The sequence below is a fragment of the Glandiceps talaboti genome, chromosome 12 (assembly GCF_964340395.1).
Source record: "Glandiceps talaboti chromosome 12, keGlaTala1.1, whole genome shotgun sequence".
NCBI lineage: Eukaryota > Metazoa > Hemichordata > Enteropneusta > Spengelidae > Glandiceps > Glandiceps talaboti.
Genome location: NC_135560.1, coordinates 1,233,793 through 1,255,016, shown reverse-complemented (window position 1 = coordinate 1,255,016; position 21,224 = coordinate 1,233,793). Strand labels below are relative to the sequence as shown.

Sequence of the window (21,224 nt, the reverse complement as noted above, 5' to 3'; positions counted from 1 at the left end):
AATCATAATCTATCAGTTCTTCTTTAGCTGCATTGATACATTCTCTATAGTATGCTCTGCCTGATTTAGCTTCAATGATGTGTGTTGTCAGGTCACAGCATGCATTCAACTTTTCTTCTTCAGTGCATGCATTGAACACTTTTTCTCGAAAGTCCTCACATCTCTGACAAACATCAGATTTTGGATTTGCCAATTGCACATGAGGACAAATCTGATGCCATACAAGTCGAATGCTGTCATATCCAAATGGTCTCAGCTGGGCTTCATCACAAGCTGTACAGTACAGGCCATGCATTGTTTTATAATTTTCAGATGCTGGTAAATGCACTGGTGGTTTGTTATCTGTACCTCTTGGGGCTGCTGGCTGTGGAAGTCCATGGTTTTCAGCATACTGAAGAATAAATTCAACACAGTGTTTAACTTGTTCATATGTTAAGGCATGCTTTGGATGTTTACCAGTGTTTCCATGAATGCGTGGGACTGGACCATTTTGTCTGATATGTGCTTTTATGGTCTTCAAATACTTCAAAGTAATGTTGTGTAAAATTATTACACCTCGGCGTTCTTCCGAAGGCTGTGATTGGTCAGACTGGTATCACGTGACCGATTTTAACTGGGCTATTGCCCACAAGGTGATATTGCCCGCTCATGCAGAGACTAATGCCCGGGACTATTGCCCGCTGAAGTTGTTTGAACCACTGCGCACTGCTTCTGCGCATAACAAATTGTCGTTCACTACTTTCACTCAGACATGGTGCGCGACTGCCGCAGTAAGACACGCAAACCTTTCCGGTACAGAGCTCGATGACATTTTATTAGAATTGGAGACTGAAGGGAGTTAGCATTGCTGTGGTTTTCTTTTCCGATGCCCGGCGATCGCTGTTGCAGCTCACCTGTGCTTGTCGACGTATTTACACTATCGAATGGATTGATACAAGTTAGCGTATTGCTACTCGTAGTACTAGCTGTTGCCATAGTAGCAGACCCTAACGTTTCAACCATTTATTTTTTCTGTGCCAGGGACGTATATCTCTCACGTAACTTGTTAAACTCCCTTCATTGCGGTGCCTACTGACGCTCATATGTATCGATTGTTAAAACCAGCTTCGCTAAGGAGTGTAATTGACGTTGCTCGGATTGAATGGTTGGTATAACGTTGGCTTAGGTGTTTGAGTGAATGAGGGATGGTGTAATAAAATTAATAACACATGTGCTCGGGCAATATCACCATTTAGTGCCTGCCCTCGGGCTGACACTCTTTACCAAAATTTTGATGATGCCTGAGCCGAAGTAAAGAGTGTCAACCCTTGGGCAGGCACTAAATGGTGATATTGCCCTCGCTGGCATGTGTTATTACTTAAATAAAAATGCTTCCTTACAAACTTCCCTGTCATCATATGCATACTTGTGTCTTATTCTTTTCTTGGCTGCATCTGGGTCGTCATCACATGACTTTGGATCAAACCCAAGGACAAGTAGTTTACCCATTATCATGGCATCTTTCACTTCACGGGTGCAATCAAGTATTGAAAGTCTAATAGCAGTTATTTCATCAACGTCAAAGTTTTTGAGACAGTTAGCACTGCAACAACCATTTCTGACTTTTTTTTCAACTTTCTTACGATCGCTAGTACTACTGGAATTTAGGTCAGACTCGTTTTCACCACCACTAATTGATCGTTCGTTTGACAATTGTTCTGTAAGATGTGATGCTGCATGTGACGAAAATTCGTCAATATCGATACTAAGCTCGTCGTGGATATCATCTGAATCAGGATAATCGTCAACTCCGTCATCACCAACAACATGCGTACCTGAGATACTTTTTCCGTCAATATTGACATCACCGGAGGATTCAGTTGACGGCGACGCTGGTACTTCATACTCGTGTTGGCTGCTCGAAAATTCTTGACTGAGATCTTCATCTGGGAAGTAGATTTCTCGCTCGGGTTGCTCACAACTCATGTCTACTATGGATATGTCTAAATTATATGACAGTTAAAGGCACAATACTTATATTTTCAGTTGTAAATGTCTGCTGCATCCGAGGTAAACAAGGTTGACCTCAATTTCATGAATAGCTAATGACCTCAGAAAATCTACTTCCCGGGTCATGTGACCTCGATCGCGATGAGTGTACATCGCGCTGGTGACACGACAATATAATGAATACGAGAGCATTCAAGACTAGAAAAGTTAGGATATCATCATTTCAACTAAGATTGCACCATATTTATCACTATTACTATCTAGTAATACCAGCTTTCAAAGACCGACATTCTGAAATGAAGTGACATGTTACACAGGCCTGTCGTATGTAAAAGTAAATCAACGCGCTTGTTGAAATACTAACCTCGTCGCACAACCTTTGTTCATGTATTCAATCGTTAAAAACTTCGGGTAAAATCCGCATGAAAATTTATTTTGGCTATTTAAGTTAACTACTGTATTTACATTGTATAGTATGTGAGTGGTAGTTCTATAACTTAGTACAAGTACTATAACAGTATAAGTACACAGTCATGAATGAATGAATGAAAGATTTGTTTGTCACTGAGACCCTGCAGATTTACAGTGGACGCGCACCGCGTATAAATCGAACAATTACTCGATTTCTATTGGATGGCGTTAAGGTCCCTTTTGTCATCTGACGGCTCATATGTGATCATTTGACTTGCTATGGGCATTGTCTTGTTGCTAGGCGAATTTACATACATTTTTTGAATATTTATTCAATTGTCTATTAATCCCTGTTATCTTCGCAATATATGTGATCATTTGGCTGTTGCTAAGGGCGTGGTCTTGTTGTTAGGCAAAATTGCATACATTTTTTGAAGGTTTATTCAATTGTCTATTAATCCCTGTTATCTTCCCAATATATGTGATATTTTGGCTGTTGCTATGGGCGTGGTCTTGTTGTTAGGCAAAATTGCACACATTTTTTGAATGTTTATTCAATTGTCTATTAATCCCTGTTATCTTCCCAATATATGTGATATTTTGGCTGTTGCTATGGGCGTGGTCTTGTTGCTAGAGATATTTGCATACATTTTTTGAATGTTTACTAACTTGTCTACCAGATATTTGACCAAAATATACTGCCATTCGGTTGTTACTAAGGGCGTAGTCATGGTTGCTAGAACCAATTGTGTCAAAACATTTTGAAGAAAATCTGCAGAATAACACTTCTGGAAACATCTCACTAAGTTTCAGTCTCACTGACCAAGTACTTTTTGAGATATAAATTTTTGACCAAAATTCACATTTTACACCTAATTTGCATATTAGTGATGAGATCATTATATGCTTAATATTTCTTCATCTATACACCCACAGATGCATCCCTGGTACAATTTCAGCCCAATGTGCTGAGTAGTTTTGGAATTATAAGTTTTTCACCAAAAAGGCACATTTTTAGTCCTAATTTGCATATTACTAAGGGAATCATGTCATGAACAAATCTTAATTTACTCACCCCTAAAAATATTCCCACCAAATTTCATGCCAATCTGCCCAGTAGTTTTGGAGTTTGTTTTTTGACCAAAAATTACATTTTTTGACCCAAAACTCACATCTCTGATGCAATCATTTACATTTGAACAATTTCCCAACTAGACACCAAAAGTAATGTCCAAATACCAAGGCAATCAGTTTTGTGGTTTTTGAGTTTGTCATCCACACACACACACACCCACCAGTGTTCTCCACAGATAAAAAACTTAAGGGGGTGGCTAATTTGCATATATATTAGCATATTAATTTACATCTGGTGAAGGTTGTGCTGGTCGACCAGTCTCCAAGTTGTAGGACTTGTGTCAGTGTTGCTCCCTGATGCAAGGCTGCTGAAAAGGCAGCTCCCCTTGTACTATGTGCCTTGAAATGACTGGTGTCTATGCCTACATTTGACATAACTGTTTTTACCCATCTTGCAATTGTCTGTGAGGTTACTTGTTTGTAGGGTCTTCTAAATGAAATAAATAACTTTGATGGACGATTTCTACCTTCCCGTACAGCAAGATCTCTGTATCCGCAGGTTCTCTTGATGTACTGCTTAACATAATGTCTCACATCGAGAGCCTTATCTCAAAAACTTGGACAGTTATGAGGTCTGGTAACTGACAAAGTCTTTGTCAGCTCCGGAATAACAAACAGAATGAAATCATGAGTGATATTACAGAATTCAATGTCTAACTTGCTTATTGTCTGGCCTCTATCTGAGGATGTCAGAGCTTTGAGCATGACAGTATTCAAAGTAAGTTGCTTGAGGCTCAAAATAGAGCTAGGGTGTAGAGACTTCAGATAATTTAATACCTTGGTAACATCCCAGGTTACTGGATAACAGGGTTTTGGTGGGCGAATATTACAGAATCCCTTGCATAATTTAGATAGTAATGGATGGGTTCCTATAGGATTACCATCTATCTTGAGGTGTACTGATGAGATAGCAGCTCTAGCCATTCACTGTACTGTATGAAAGTTCTTGTTTCTGGAACAGTTCAGTCTAGAAATCTATGATTACCGTTATAGGACAATGAATTGGATCTGCCTTCCGTTGATGGCACCAGCAAGCATATTTCTTCCATTTAAAGTCATACTGTCTTGAAATCCCATTGCGGACTGCCGTGAGTAGTATTTCAATAGCTGCTGTTGAAATTCCTTGACTTCTGTAATGTTGCCTGAGAGCATCCAGGCGGCAAGTGGAGTCAGATTGACTTTTGGTGGTTTCCCTGTGTGTGGTTCTAGTAGTAGATTCCTGTGTTGTGATAACAGCAGAGGTTCCTGACAAGACATTTGCAGCAACAATGGGTACCAAGGCCTCTTGGCCCACACTGGTGTTATGACTATGGACCTGTCCTGGTCTGCACGCAGCTTTTGAAGGCATCTGGATATTAGAGGTGGTGGTGGAAACATGTATATGCTTTTGTTTGTCAATACTAGAGTGAATGCATTTGTTGCCAATGCCTGTGGATCTCTTCTCCATGACACATATTGTTGTTTTGTTGTACAACTTGCAAACAAGTCTATCTCGGGTTGATGAAAATGGTTGCAGATTCTCTGAAAGATGTAAGTGTTGAGATGGTAATCATGGTGATCCTGGAACACTCTGGACATTTTGTCTCCGAGGACAGTGATTTGTCCCGGTAGATGTTCTACTGTTAGGTTGATATTCTGTTGTTTGCAGTATTGCCATATTTGGAATGCTACATAGTGTTGGAGACCTGGAGCCTCCCTGGTGCTTTAGATAGGCTACTGTTGTCGTGTTGTCCACTTGTAAGGTCACACTTGTGTTCTTTTCGTTTTGAAGAAAAGTTCGAAGTGCTAGATTTGCTGCCATTGTCTCTAGTACACTTATGTGAAGAGACTTTTCCTCCCTTGTCCATCTGCCCTGAGCAGTCTGGTTTGCACACACGGCTCCCCATCCTTCCAGTGATGCATCTGATTGGATGATTCTGTTGGGAGGTAGTTTGTATCGGTCTCCCATTGAAGCTGGTTGCTTGATGAATCCACCATTCTAAATCTCTTTGTGATGTCTGGTTCAGATTGATGTGGTCATCCCATAGATGGATCAGTTCTAGACACTTCAACCTATAGGTCCATTTCATAGATGGATCAGTTCTAGACACTACAACCTATAGGTCCATATCATAGATGGATCAGTTCTAGACACTTCAACCTATAGGTCCATTTCATAGATAGATCAGTTCTAGACACTTCAACCTATAGGTCCATTTCATAGATGGATCGGTTCTAGACACTACAACCTATAGCTCCATTTCATAGATAGATCAGTTCTGGACACTTCAACCTATAGGTCCATTTCATAGATGGATCAGTTCTAGACACTACAACCTATAGGTCCATTTCATAGATAGATCGGTCCTAGACACTACAACCTATAGCTCCATTTCATAGATCAGTTCTAGACACTCCAACCTATAGGTCCATTTCATAGATGGATCAGTTCTGGACACTACAACCTATAGGTCCATTTCATAGATAGATCAGTTCTAGACACTTCAACCTATAGGTCCATTTCATAGATAGATCAGTTCTGGACACTACAACCTATAGGTCCATTTCATAGATAGATCAGTTCTAGACACTACAACCTATAGCTCCATTTCATAGATAGATCAGTTCTAGACACTTCAACCTATAACTCCATTTCATAGATAGATCATTTCTGGACACTTCAACCTATAGGTCCATTTCATAGATGGATCAGTTCTAGACACTACAACCTATAGGTCTGTTTCATAGATAGATCGGTCCTAGACACTACAACCTATAGGTCCATTTCATAGATGGATCAGTTCTAGACACTTCAACCTATAGCTCCATTTCATAGATCAGTTCTAGACACTACAACCTATAGGTCCGTTTCATAGATAGATCGGTCCTAGACACTACAACCTATAGGTCCATTTCATAGATTGATCAGTTCTAGACACTACAACCTATAGCTCCATTTCATAGATAGATCAGTTCTGGACACTTCAACCTATAGGTCCATTTCATAGATAGATCAGTTCTAGACACTACAACCTAAAGGTCCATTTCATAGATAGATCAGTTCTAGACACTTCAACCTATAGCTCCATTTCATAGATCAGTTCTAGACACTACAACCTATAGGTCAATTTCATAGATGGATCAGTTCTAGACACTACAACCTATAGGTCAATTTCATAGATAGATCGGTCCTAGACACTACAACCTATAGGTCCATTTCATAGATGGATCAGTTATAGACACTTCAACCTATAGGTCCATTTCATAGATGGATCAGTTATAGACATTACAACCTATAGGTCCATTTCATAGATGGATCAGTTCTGGACACTACAACCTATAGGTCCATTTCATAGATGGATCAGTTCTAGACACTACAACCTATAGGTCCATTTCATAGATAGATCGGTCCTAGACACTACAACCTATAGCTCCATTTCATAGATAGATCAGTTCTAGACACTACAACCTATAGGTCCATTTCATAGATAGATCAGTTCTAGACACTTCAACCTATAGGTCCATTTCATAGATAGATCAGTTCTAGACACTACAACCTATAGCTCCATTTCATAGATAGATCGGTCCTAGACACTACAACCTATAGGTCCATTTCATAGATGGATCAGTTCTAGACACTTCAACCTATAGGTCCATTTCATAGATGGATCAGTTCTAGACACTACAACCTATAGGTCCATTTCATAGATAGATCAGTTCTAGACACTTCAACCTATAGGTCCATTTCATAGATAGATCAGTTCTGGACACTTCAACCTATAGGTCCATTTCATAGATAGATCAGTTCTAGACAATCCAACCTATAGGTCCATTTCATAGATAGATCAGTTCTAGACACTACAACCTATAGGTCCATTTCATAGATAGATCGGTCCTAGACACTCCAACCTATAGGTCCATTTCATAGATAGATCGGTCCTAGACACTACAACCTATAGGTCCATTTCATAGATAGATCGGTCCTAGACACTACAACCTATAGGTCCATTTCATAGATGGATCAGTTCTGGACACTACAACCTATAGGTCCATTTCATAGATGGATCAGTTCTAGACACTACAACCTATAGCTCCATTTCATAGATAGATCAGTTCTAGACACTACAACCTATAGCTCCATTTCATAGATAGATCAGTTCTGGACACTTCAACCTATAGGTCCATTTCATAGATAGATCAGTTCTAGACACTACAACCTAAAGGTCCATTTCATAGATAGATCAGTTCTAGACACTTCAACCTATAGCTCCATTTCATAGATCAGTTCTAGACACTACAACCTATAGGTCAATTTCATAGATGGATCAGTTCTAGACACTACAACCTATAGGTCAATTTCATAGATAGATCGGTCCTAGACACTACAACCTATAGGTCCATTTCATAGATGGATCAGTTATAGACACTTCAACCTATAGGTCCATTTCATAGATGGATCAGTTATAGACATTACAACCTATAGGTCCATTTCATAGATGGATCAGTTCTGGACACTACAACCTATAGGTCCATTTCATAGATGGATCAGTTCTAGACACTACAACCTATAGGTCCATTTCATAGATAGATCGGTCCTAGACACTACAACCTATAGCTCCATTTCATAGATAGATCAGTTCTAGACACTACAACCTATAGGTCCATTTCATAGATAGATCAGTTCTAGACACTTCAACCTATAGGTCCATTTCATAGATAGATCAGTTCTAGACACTACAACCTATAGCTCCATTTCATAGATAGATCGGTCCTAGACACTACAACCTATAGGTCCATTTCATAGATGGATCAGTTCTAGACACTTCAACCTATAGGTCCATTTCATAGATGGATCAGTTCTAGACACTACAACCTATAGGTCCATTTCATAGATAGATCAGTTCTAGACACTTCAACCTATAGGTCCATTTCATAGATAGATCAGTTCTGGACACTTCAACCTATAGGTCCATTTCATAGATAGATCAGTTCTAGACACTCCAACCTATAGGTCCATTTCATAGATAGATCAGTTCTAGACACTACAACCTATAGGTCCATTTCATAGATAGATCGGTCCTAGACACTCCAACCTATAGGTCCATTTCATAGATAGATCGGTCCTAGACACTACAACCTATAGGTCCATTTCATAGATAGATCGGTCCTAGACACTACAACCTATAGGTCCATTTCATAGATGGATCAGTTATAGACATTACAACCTATAGGTCCATTTCATAGATGGATCAGTTCTGGACACTACAACCTATAGGTCCATTTCATAGATGGATCAGTTCTAGACACTACAACCTATAGGTCCATTTCATAGATAGATCAGTTCTAGACACTACAACCTATAGGTCCATTTCATAGATAGATCAGTTCTAGACACTACAACCTATAGGTCCATTTCATAGATAGATCGGTCCTAGACACTACAACCTATAGCTCCATTTCATAGATCAGTTCTAGACACTACAACCTATAGGTCCATTTCATAGATGGATCAGTTCTAGACACTACAACCTATAGCTCCATTTCATAGATAGATCAGTTCTAGACACTACAACCTATAGGTCCATTTCATAGATGGATCAGTTCTAGACACTACAACCTATAGGTCCATTTCATAGATGGATCAGTTCTAGACACTACAACCTATAGGTCCATTTCATAGATCAGTTCTGGACACTACAACCTATAGGTCCATTTCATAGATAGATCAGTTCTAGACACTCCAACCTATAGGTCCATTTCATAGATGGATCAGTTCTAGACACTACAACCTATAGGTCCATTTCATAGATAGATCAGTTCTAGACACTACAACCTATAGCTCCATTTCATAGATAGATCAGTTCTGGACACTTCAACCTATAGGTCCATTTCATAGATAGATCAGTTCTAGACACTTCAACCTATAGGTCCATTTCATAGATAGATCAGTTCTAGACACTACAACCTATAGGTCCATTTCATAGATGGATCAGTTCTAGACACTTCAACCTATAGGTCCATTTCATAGATAGATCAGTTCTAGACACTCCAACCTATAGGTCCATATCATAGATGGATCAGTTCTAGACACTACAACCTATAGCTCCATTTCATAGATCGGTCCTAGACACTACAACCTATAGGTCCATTTCATAGATAGATCGGTCCTAGACACTCCAACCTATAGGTCCATATCATAGATGGATCAGTTCTAGACACTTCAACTATAGGCTATAGGTCCATTTCATAGATGGATCAGTTCTAGACACTACAACCTATAGGTCCATTTCACTTGCCTACCAGATGATGTTGATATTTGACCAAAATATACTGCCATTTGGTTGTTGCTAAAGGGCGTGGTCATGGTCGCTAGGGCCAATTTTGTCAAAATGTTTTGAAGAAAATCTGCAGAATAACTGTTTCAGAAACATCTCGCCAAGTTTCAGACTCATTGACCAAGTACTTTTTGAGATATGTTTTTGACCAAAAATGAACATTTTTACACCTAATTTGCATATCACTCATGGAATCACTGTATGCTTAATATATCTTCGTCCATACATCCCTAGATGCATTCCCATTAAATTTCAGCCCAATCTGCTCAGTAGTTTTGGAATTATATATTTTTAACCAAAAAGACACATTTTTAGCCCTAATTTGCATATCACTAATGGAATCATCATGTCATGAACAAATCTTACTTTACACCCCCTTAAGAATCTTCCCACCAAATTTCACACCAATCTGCCCAGTAGTTTCTGAGTTTAAGTTTTTTGACCAAAAATCACATTTTTTGACCCAAATCACACACCTGTGATGCGATCATTTTGATTTGAACAATTTCCCAACTAGACACCCAAGGTAATGGACCCACCAAATACATGGTACATGGTTTGACCCACTTGTCGCCTGGGAATCACACATCAAGTGCCAAAATCTCACAGCGGTTAGGTATTTTCTGCAGAATTAGGTCTGTTTTACCTCAAAAAATGACAAATTGCCAGTTAGTATTGCTTATTTTTGGTTGCGGGGGTATCATCTGTTCTAACTGTACAGCTAATTTCTAAACTACAAAATCTGTAAAACAGGGCAGGGAAGGTAGTCCTAAATTGCCACCCACAAACCCCTTCTGTTAAAGTCAGACAAACTTTAAAATGGCACTCGTTGATAGAAAGACATCAATTTCACATTTGTTCCATGATGTACAAATGTTACCATGGTACTGTTCCCCCTATTTGTTACAATGCTTCACACTTGTTTCCAAAATTCATGATTATAATACCAACTTTAGTAAAGCTAGCAGTGTCTATATCAAACCAACTCACAATAACTATGCTCTCTCCAAATTCAGTCATAAGGGTGGAAATCTCTGGAATTCGTTACCTGAACATGTAAAAGCATGCAGGCTAAAACTTTTAAACACTTCCAAGACAATTTTTCTGCCTAACTTTTACTTTATATATCTAAGGATATACTATTGTCATAAAGTGTGTATCTTTAGGACTTAAACATATTTTAGAATTTGTAAGTGGACTTTTCCATGACTGTCGATTTGATGTATGAGGGCCTCAAAAGACAGAAGCTTTGCAATGTTTGTAAAAGTTATTAAGTTTTACCCTGAATAAAGACATTTTATAATAATAATAACTATGGTACAAAAGAACTATAATTGTGCAGCAAATATACTTCTTTTGTACTGTAGAACAGCTTAGTGACCCATCACACAATAACATAGCACTGAAAAGTGCACTTAAACCTGCACTGTAATGGGCTATTATTTTTTCAATCAGACAACCAACAATATTTTCACTGAAATTTAAAAAAACACCAACCAATAATTGGACTTGTCAATTTGTCATCTAATCTATATATGCAGACACAAAAATCAATTTGAGTGAATATATTGAACAATACACAATAGTGTGTGTACTGCCACATAAATATGTTTACCCATAGTGATTCAATACACAGTATGTATAGTGATTCAATACACAGTATGTAGCTAGTGATTCAATATACAGTATGTACAATAGTGATTCAATACACAGTATGTACAATAGTGATTCAATACACAGTATGTATGATAATGATTCAATACACAGTATGTACAATAGTGATTCAATACACAGTATGTACAATAGTGATTCAATGCACAGTATGTACGATAGTGATTCAATACACAGTCTGTACAATAGTGATTCAATACACAGTATGTACAATAGTGATTCAATACAGTATGTACAATAGTGATTCAATACACAGTATGTACAATAGTGATTCAATACACAGTATGTACAATAGTGATTCAATACACAGTATGTACAATAGTGATTCAATACACAGTATGTACGATAGTGATTCAATACACAGTATGTACAATAGTGATTCAATACACAGTATGTACAATAGTGATTCAATACACAGTATGTACAATAGTGATTCAATATACAGTATGTACAATAGTGATTCAATACACAGTATGTACGATAGTGATTCAATACACAGTATGTACAATAGTGATTCAATACAGTATGTACAATAGTGATTCAATACACAGTATGTACAATAGTGATTCAATACACAGTATGTACAATAGTGATTCAATACACAGTATGTACGATAGTGATTCAATACACAGTATGTACAATAGTGATTCAATACACAGTATGTACAATAGTGATTCAATACACAGTATGTACAATAGTGATTCAATACACAGTATGTACAATAGTGATTCAATACACAGTATGTACAATAGTGATTCAATACACAGTATGTACAATAGTGATTCAATACACAGTATGTAGATAGTGATTCAATACACAGTATGTACAATAGTGATTCAATACACAGTATGTACGATAGTGATTCAATACACAGTCTGTACAAATGATTCAATACACAGTATGTACAATAGTGATTCAATGCAAGTATGTACGATAGTGATTCAATACACAGTATGTACAATAGTGATTCAATACACAGTATGTACAATAGTGATTCAATACACAGTATGTACAATAGTGATTCAATGCAAGTATGTACGATAGTGATTCAATACACAGTATGTACAATAGTGATTCAATACACAGTATGTACGATAGTGATTCAATACACAGTATGTACAATAGTGATTCAATAAACAGTATGTACAATAGTGATTCAATACAGTATGTACAATAGTGATTCAATACACAGTATGTACAATAGTGATTCAATACACAGTATGTACAATAGTGATTCAATACACAGTATGTACAATAGTGATTCAATACACAGTACCGTACGTACAATAGTGATTCAATACACAGTACCGTACGTACAAATGATTCAATACACAGTATGCACAATAGTGATTCAATACACAGTATGTACAATAGTGATTCAATACACAGTATGTACAATAGTGATTCAATACATAGTATGTACAATAGTGATTCAATACACAGTACATTGTATGTACAATAGTGATTCAATATACAGTATGTACAATAGTGATTCAATACACAGTATGTACAAATGATTCAATACACAGTATGTACAAATGATTCAATACACAGTATGTACAATAGTGATTCAATACAGTATGCACAATAGTGATTCAATACACAGTATGTACAATAGTGATTCAATACACAGTATGTACAATAGTGATTCAATACATAGTATGTACAATAGTGATTCAATACACAGTATGTACAATAATGATTCAATACACAGTATGTACAATAGTGATTCAATACAGTATGTACAATAGTGATTCAATATACAGTATGTACAAATGATTCAATACACAGTATGTACAATAGTGATTCAATACACAGTATGTACAATAGTGATTCAATACACAGTATGTACAATAGTGATTCAATACACAGTATGTACAATAGTGATTCAATACACAGTATGTATGATAGTGATTCAATACACAGTATGTACAATAGTGATTCAATACAGTATGTACAAATGATTCAATACACAGTATGTACAATAGTGATTCAATGCAAGTATGCACAATAGTGATTCAATACAGTATGTACAAATGATTCAATACAGTATGTACAAATGATTCAATACACAGTATGTACAATAGTGATTCAATGCAAGTATGTACAATAGTGATTCAATACACAGTATGTACAATAGTGATTCAATACACAGTATGTACAATAGTGATTCAATACAGTATGTACAATAGTGATTCAATATACAGTATGTACAATAGTGATTCAATACACAGTATGTACAATAGTGATTCAATACACAGTATGTACGATAGTGATTCAATAAACAGTATGTACAATAGTGATTCAATACACAGTATGTACAATAGTGATTCAATACAGTATGTACAATAGTGATTCAATACACAGTATGTACGATAGTGATTCAATACACAGTATGTACAATAGTGATTCAATACACAGTACCGTACGTACAATAGTGATTCAATACACAGTATGTATGATAGTGATTCAATAAACAGTATGTATGATAGTGATTCAATACAAGTATGTACAATATAATTATTACTAAGTTATTATATTTAACAAAACAGTTTCAAAAAATATTAGAGTTGCAGCTAGTGAAGCTTGAAATCACCATGATTAGTTGTTTATGTTCAGGATACAGATCAAGAACATCTTCCTAAAAGATTAAGTTATAACATTCAACAACAATAAATTGTCAATTATATATAGACAGAACACAATGATCACTGCTTTGGTTGTACTTGCTCTACATTTCTTATTGGATCTATAGCATAACAATGTCAGTTCTTGCTATGATAATAGAGTTGGCTAATCTGGTAATCTACCTTATATAGTTAACAGCAATTATAAACATGTTTTCAGGTAACACACATTTGGGGGAAATGAGAGCGTACATTACATTATTCAGTAATTGAAGTAAATACTTAATTTGCCTTAATCCTGAACACTATCGAATATTCATTTATGTCTCATATCCAAAACCTGTTAATACAAAATAGACCTCCATAACACAGTGACAATGCTATGAGTGAGCCATGACCTCAGCTATGCTGTGGCCTAGCCTGACCTGTACAACACTAGTGTTTTCACTACCATAGGCATAACTTAAGTAGTAAAGGATACCCTTCTATGAGCAGTTACTCGGCGTGGCATGCGATCGATTAGACTGGCACGGCCAGACTTCATGTCCTCTAAACCCTGTAGAGCATTCTGTGGACGGAAATCAATGGAAACTGTGAATAAACATGGGAAACGTCAACAATTTGCCATGGTGCATATGCTGGCTGTTGTCCATTAGAAAAACCAATACAAGACTGACCTGTAAGTCGATGGTAGCATTACTCCCTATTTGGTTGACATTTGGCAATGAACCACCACGGTAAGCCCCTAGACTCTGTAGTTGTAGATGATGTGACTTCTGATAGTGTGCCTACAAAACCAACGTATAAAACATCAACGATTACAATGTTCGACCCACATCTTGGATGACACACGGGACACACAGACATCGATGTACGGAAGCATCGCCATCGACACACAGTCGAGACGCATAATATAAACCATCTTCACACTATTGAAATACAATGCAGAAGAAATGTCTTACCCTGGCCACACTAGAGACCTCCTTCATGATCTGTTCAAACGCTGCGGTTTCTTCTGCCTGTTTTTGATTATGAAGAGCAATTTTCTCGCTAAATTTCCTTGGGTTCGCCATGTTGATGGCTTACCAGTATTACCAGATGAAAAGGAGAATGTTGTCATTCATAGCCGTGTGGGGGGTCTGCACATTCTAACCAATCGTTTGGTAGAATTGACGTCACGTGGGTAAAGAGCTGCTGGCTCCGTAAACGGGTATGGGCTATCACTTTAAATCTTTGTCATTTACCAACTGTCCGGATAATTCATTTAGCCCAATATGTATCCATCATTATGACTGCTCGGGAAAACAAGAACACGGAAATCCACACTACAGTAATTCATTAAATAAACTTCTCGTTGAGACAGGAACAATTTTTTAGATACGGAACGAGTATGAGTAGGACCATACCATGACTATAAAGCTTGTGATTATGTTGTCAAATGGGGAAAAAGTACTAAAAGCCTCTGACTTCAGGTATTATTGGCCCTTACGACCACCTCAATTACATTGAAAGTATCCATACAACATCATTAATATTCGTAGAAACTTTCTCACCTGGCTACTCAGAAAGCGTTTCTCAGAAACGTCTATCAAATTGTAATCCAGCTTATGGGCGGAGTTTATGCATTGTGATCAGAGTTGATAAACTATTGCGCTGCGACGTCCGTGGACTAAATACTATTTACATCCAGGGATGGGCTAATATATGGGTTGTTTGGTGTTTACCATCTCCCGGTAATTTATTTAACGACATGGAAAATCGGCACCGGTGGCACATACGAGCTGACAAGGTACGAGACTAGATCCGATATTGTCCCAAACACCTGCTTGCTGACTGAGTAGTGAGTACAGGACTAAATTATGACATAGCAGGATAAGAAGGACAGCAAGCTTGGCAGCGCAGGGTAAGGGACATTGTCAGATTTGAGCCCTGACTTACTCCGTCTTCAAGAGTATACATCTCAACGATGACAAAACTGAAGTGTTCCAGTTCTCGTCTCGGTTAAATCCAACATAGAATAACTGACTATCCTGAAAATTGGAGGGCTCGACATCACACCCTCTACCCCAGTGTACCTCTCCACAGGGACGGCTCTATGTCTGATGAGATTAGTCATATTTGCAGAAATGCATGGTTACTTTTCATTATAGCAAGGGTGTAATTTGCCGCCAAATGTTTTCACTATTTCGTAAATGATCTCCCAATTGTGAAGCTTAGTAGATAAACCAATTATGCTGTCAGATATTTCAATAAATTGTATTCAATATGCTGATGATTTGGCCCTAGTATCAGAGACTCGAAGTGGTCAATTGAGTATTAAGTACTGATTCAAATGGAATCTTGATATTAATCTAAAGAAAACTAAAATTATTATTTTTAATGTAGGAAATAATCTGATTAAAAGTGAAACATTTACACTGAAGAAACATTGAATAAAAATAGTTAAATAATTCTTGTTATTTAGGAATTATTTGTAGTCCAAATGGAAAATTTAAACTGAATACTTCTATAAGCACTCAAGGCATTACTTTCCATCCGTCATACTATATTGAAAATATAAAAAATGATATCAACTAGATTATGTTTAAAGTTATTTGACCATTAAATCACACCTATTTTAATGTATGGTGCAGAAGTTTGGATTGCCCCATTAATAACAACAGTTTAGAACAAGTTTGTAATCAGTTCTATCGTTCTGTTCTTGGAGTAAGTAAAATGATTCCAATTATTGGAATTAGAGGTGAATTAGGTAGATTTCCATTACAAATAAAAGCCACAGTTGCACAGATTAAATATTGGAACAGAATTAATAACTTACCTGATAATCAAATTTTAAAGTGTGCATTAAATTAGTCAATACTAATAAACTCTAATTGGTCAAATCACATTGGTTGTAAATGATTTAGATAAAGTAAGTTCTCATTATAATACAATTAATGTTGCAATATTTTCAAATGCAGTAACAGTAAAACTAAATAACGAATACATCCAGACTTGGAAGGAGGAGTTAAGTCATAGTCATAAAGGTAGTAAAGGGGGAGGAGGAATAAATTAAGAACTTACAAGTTATCTAAACATAATTTGAATTTGAAAATATCAGGGATTTTAGGTTACCGAAATTATTATCAAAATTTAGGTTAAGTGACCATACTTTAGGAATAGAATTAGGTAGAAGGAGATCCCGAGAGTTCCTGTTGATTTAAGATTTTGTAAAAGATGTAATTTAAATTTAGTTGATGATAAGATGCATTCTAATAGATTGTCCAATTTTCAGTATATAAAGGAAAAAATTGGTGGTGTTTTGCAAAAGACTGCGGCATGAAAATTACATAGACCCCCCCTCAAATCTTTGCACAAAAAATTCCAACCCACCCCCTCTACCATGCATGAAAAAAGTGACTTTCCTGACAAACTCTAACGACTTGACAAATACAATTCAACACAGTCACTTAGTTTTACCAAAATTGAATCTTCACTGTAAAATATAGTACTGTCAGTCCCCCAAAAAATGTCACATTCACTGTATGTTAATAAAAGTTACCAAACTGCAATTAAGAAGAACTCCCTAATTTTATTCTTTTTGTCTTTGTAAAGCATGTATCCTGATGAGCTGCTATCTTCTCTCCTGAGTGTGCAGTGGAATTTAATAGTAACTGTATGACAAGGATCAACAACCTAGATCAGTGACCCCCAATCCCTTGCGCATAAAATAGTGACCCACCAACTAAAAACACCAGCCCACCCCACCCTGTAATTTCTGTCCAGTCCCTTATGACCATTTGATTATTTCAGTGTGCACACCCTCTCTATGGAATTTACTTCCATTCAAATAAGAAATGCAAAGACTGTTGACATTTTCAAACGTAGTTTGTAAAGATGCATCTTTTAAGATCGAAGTGGAATTCGTCGCAAGACTACAACGTACTATATTCAACTGCAATTTCTGCAGCTTCCTTATACATGTAAAAATAGACTTTCGTTTCCAACTGGAATTTGAATAAAATTTGTTCTGTGTGGGCTTTTATTTGTCTTATAAGACATAGGGTGTGGTGTCCATTTAGTTATTTTTCCCATTTTTATGACTTGCATTGATTAAAAATTACGCAATTATATCCTTATATTACGGTTTATGAATGTGGTATCTCCAACTTAGTTAACTAGTAGATGACATTGGCCCAATACTTTGGTTTTTTCATCATTCTATTGTATTTAAACTTCATGCTTGATATTTCACAATATTTATACTTCTCAACATGCAAACTAAATAACTCTACTCCATGTAGTCCTAGTATGTATACGATCACTGACATGACCGAAGAAAACCTATTCGGATTTCTTAAAAATGAGGAAAGAGATGCAAAACATAATGCAAAAGCCAAATTATTAGGGGCCCAAGCCATAATGGCCTTCTTCTGTTGGTTTTTTGTTGAGCTGGAACTGGAAAACAGTTGCCTGTAAACCTTTCAATTTTGGTAGGCTTATCAGGGACCATGCACCTGACCCAGGAATTCCAGGCCGCCATATTGGGTTTTGTGAAAATCTTAAAACAATTTTGTCTCAAAACCTAGGGGTCCAGTTGGCTCGAAATTTGGTACGTAGTATGCATGTCCCCTGCCCTTTTAATTTTGCCAATAAAATTACATGTGGTCACGTGACCTTGGCCGCCATATTGGATTTTCAAAAAAATGACATTTGTCCTTTAAAAATCTTCTTTTCCAGAATGAGCAGTCCACTTGGTGTGATCTTTTGTGTATAGCATCATCTAAGTGATGTCTTTCAAGTTTGCAAAAAGCATTGCAATCAGTTGACCGTTATAACAGCCATATTGGATTTCACGGAAATTTGAAAATGGGTTTTGTGAAAATCTTAAAACAATTTTGTCTCAAAACCTAGGGGTCCAGTTGGCTCGAAATTTGGTACGTAGTATGCATGTCCCCTGCCCTTTTAATTTTGCCAATAAAATTACATGTGGTCACGTGACCTTGGCCGCCATATTGGATTTTCAAAAAAATGACATTTGTCATTTAAAAATCTTCTTTTCCAGAATGAGCAGTCCACTTGGTGTGATCTTTTGTGTATAACATCATCTAAGTGATGTCTTTCAAGTTTGCAAAAAGCATTGCAATCAGTTGACCGTTATAACAGCCATATTGGATTTCACGGAAATTTGAAAATGACAACTTCTCCAAAAGCACTGCACTGATTGACTTGCATTTTGGCAAATAGAATGAACTACTTGACTACTTTAAAGGTTGTAATAAAATCGTGTGCAGTCACTTGACCTTGGACACCATATTGGATTTTTCAAAAAATGGTATTTTCCTTTAAAAGTCTTCTTCTCCAGAAGGAGCAGTCCACATGGTGTGATCTTTTGTGTATAGCATCATATAAGTGATGTCTTTCAAGTTTGCGAAAAGCGTTGCAATCAGTTAACCGCTATGGTGGCCATATTTGATTTTACGAAAATTTAAAAATGGCATCTCCAAAAGCACTGCACTGATTGACTGATTGCGAAAAGCATTGCAATCTGCGGCCATATTGGATTTTACGAAAGTTTAAAAATGACAACTTCTCCATATCGGATTTTCCTCCAAATGATTTTTAAAATGTTCTTTTCTGAAACAAGTGTATAGATAACCTTACAATTTGACGTGTAGAAGGAAGACTACTCCAACCTCCATGCAGCACATCATTGCCTGCTGGGCAAATTGCTTGGGCTCTGCAAACACTGCTTGCAAGGTTGCAGCTTTAATAGTTGTAATTATTTTTACGGGACGATGCCTGTCACATGACACGCTATCGCGTCAGTGCAATGAAGCTCATTCAGTATTGATACACTGTCGAGTACACTTCCTGCCTACACTTAGCACTGTGTACTACTGCATACAAATTTGCTGCTGACAACAGATTGACAAGGTACGTACATTTTCACGTTTCATACCTTTTAAATTCGTCTTTCCTTTATTTTTGCCATCGTAATTTATTATGTGTACTAGTATATTTCATCGCCAAATCAGATCGAAAAGTATTCAGCGACGTGACCGAGTATACCGTACCGTACGTGTACATGCCGGCCTGCAGTTCATTGTATTTGTAGTTCGGTATATACAGTAGGTCGCAGTCGCGTTTTACCAAAATAAAAAAAGCACATGGACATTCCATTTTCTAGAATCAACTTAAAGGCAGCATTTGTTGGACACCTACATGTTCATTGATAATTAATGACTGTGATAGTTGTGACATTCAACATCCAGCAAGCGACGTCTACGTCTAATACGCTAGTGTGCAAGCTCGACGTCAGGTGATCAGTGTGCTACGCCTGGCATAACGTACCGCACCCGGTCTAACGCCCATAAGTTTACGTTCTTTCTGCGTTCTCTGTCTTGCCATACTTACTGAAAAATGAAGTTTCATTCGTGTCGACAAGTAAACTATGTAGTTGTTTAACATTTTTACATGTGTATTGTTTCAGATACGTGATGTTCCCAATGAAATGAAACTAGTTGTGCCTTCGACGCATTTCTTGCAGAGAGAGTGAGGAGTACTCCCGTCAGAAATATATATGTGATCGCTGCATAATGTATCCAGGGTGGCCCTAGTTATATGACAATGACACGAAAAAATGTATTATATAAAATAAAATAAAAATGTGAGATTTACGGTGTTTTTTTTGTATTTATAACAGCATTTCTGGCAAAGTGGTTTGTTCGAAAGTGTATGGTACAACATAGTACAACATTACATATAGGAATACTAGTACAACATTACATATAGGAATATGATGAGGCGTGCATCGCCATCTTGAAATTAAGACAGTTTCGACTAGTCTTTGACGCTGCCGTATAGTCATTATTCGTGGAGCACTTAGTGGTAGCAAGATATAACGTAAATTATCATGAATCAAAATGTATAAATGTTGATTTTTTTTCATTGAATACATGGTGTTCTTCTCGCTTGTAGTGCAGCGGGGTCACGCTCTATTGTTCTCGGGGTCAAACCATATCACCTGGTAGGTATCGTCCCCCCCCCCCTGCTTTGACCTAAGTAAGTTTACTATATGGACTGCACAGAGAGTCTC

At 37.1% G+C, this 21,224-nt stretch overlaps 1 protein-coding gene across 6 annotated transcripts in view; it reads right to left on the bottom strand.

Moving 5' to 3' along the window:
- LOC144443316 (CREB-regulated transcription coactivator 1-like) overlaps window positions 1-15,237 on the bottom strand; it is a 97,367-nt gene extending 82,130 nt beyond the window's left edge. For all 6 annotated transcript variants that reach the window (XM_078132765.1, XM_078132761.1, XM_078132766.1 and 3 more), the window contains exons 1-3: window positions 15,109-15,237; window positions 14,824-14,934; window positions 14,628-14,714 (exon numbers count right to left, since the gene is read on the bottom strand). In XM_078132765.1, the coding sequence (XP_077988891.1) occupies window positions 14,628-14,714; window positions 14,824-14,934; window positions 15,109-15,219 (309 nt within the window). In that variant the 5' untranslated portion in view covers window positions 15,220-15,237. The remainder of the gene's footprint in view (window positions 1-14,627; window positions 14,715-14,823; window positions 14,935-15,108) is intronic.
- Window positions 15,238-21,224: the final 5,987 nt, after the last annotated feature.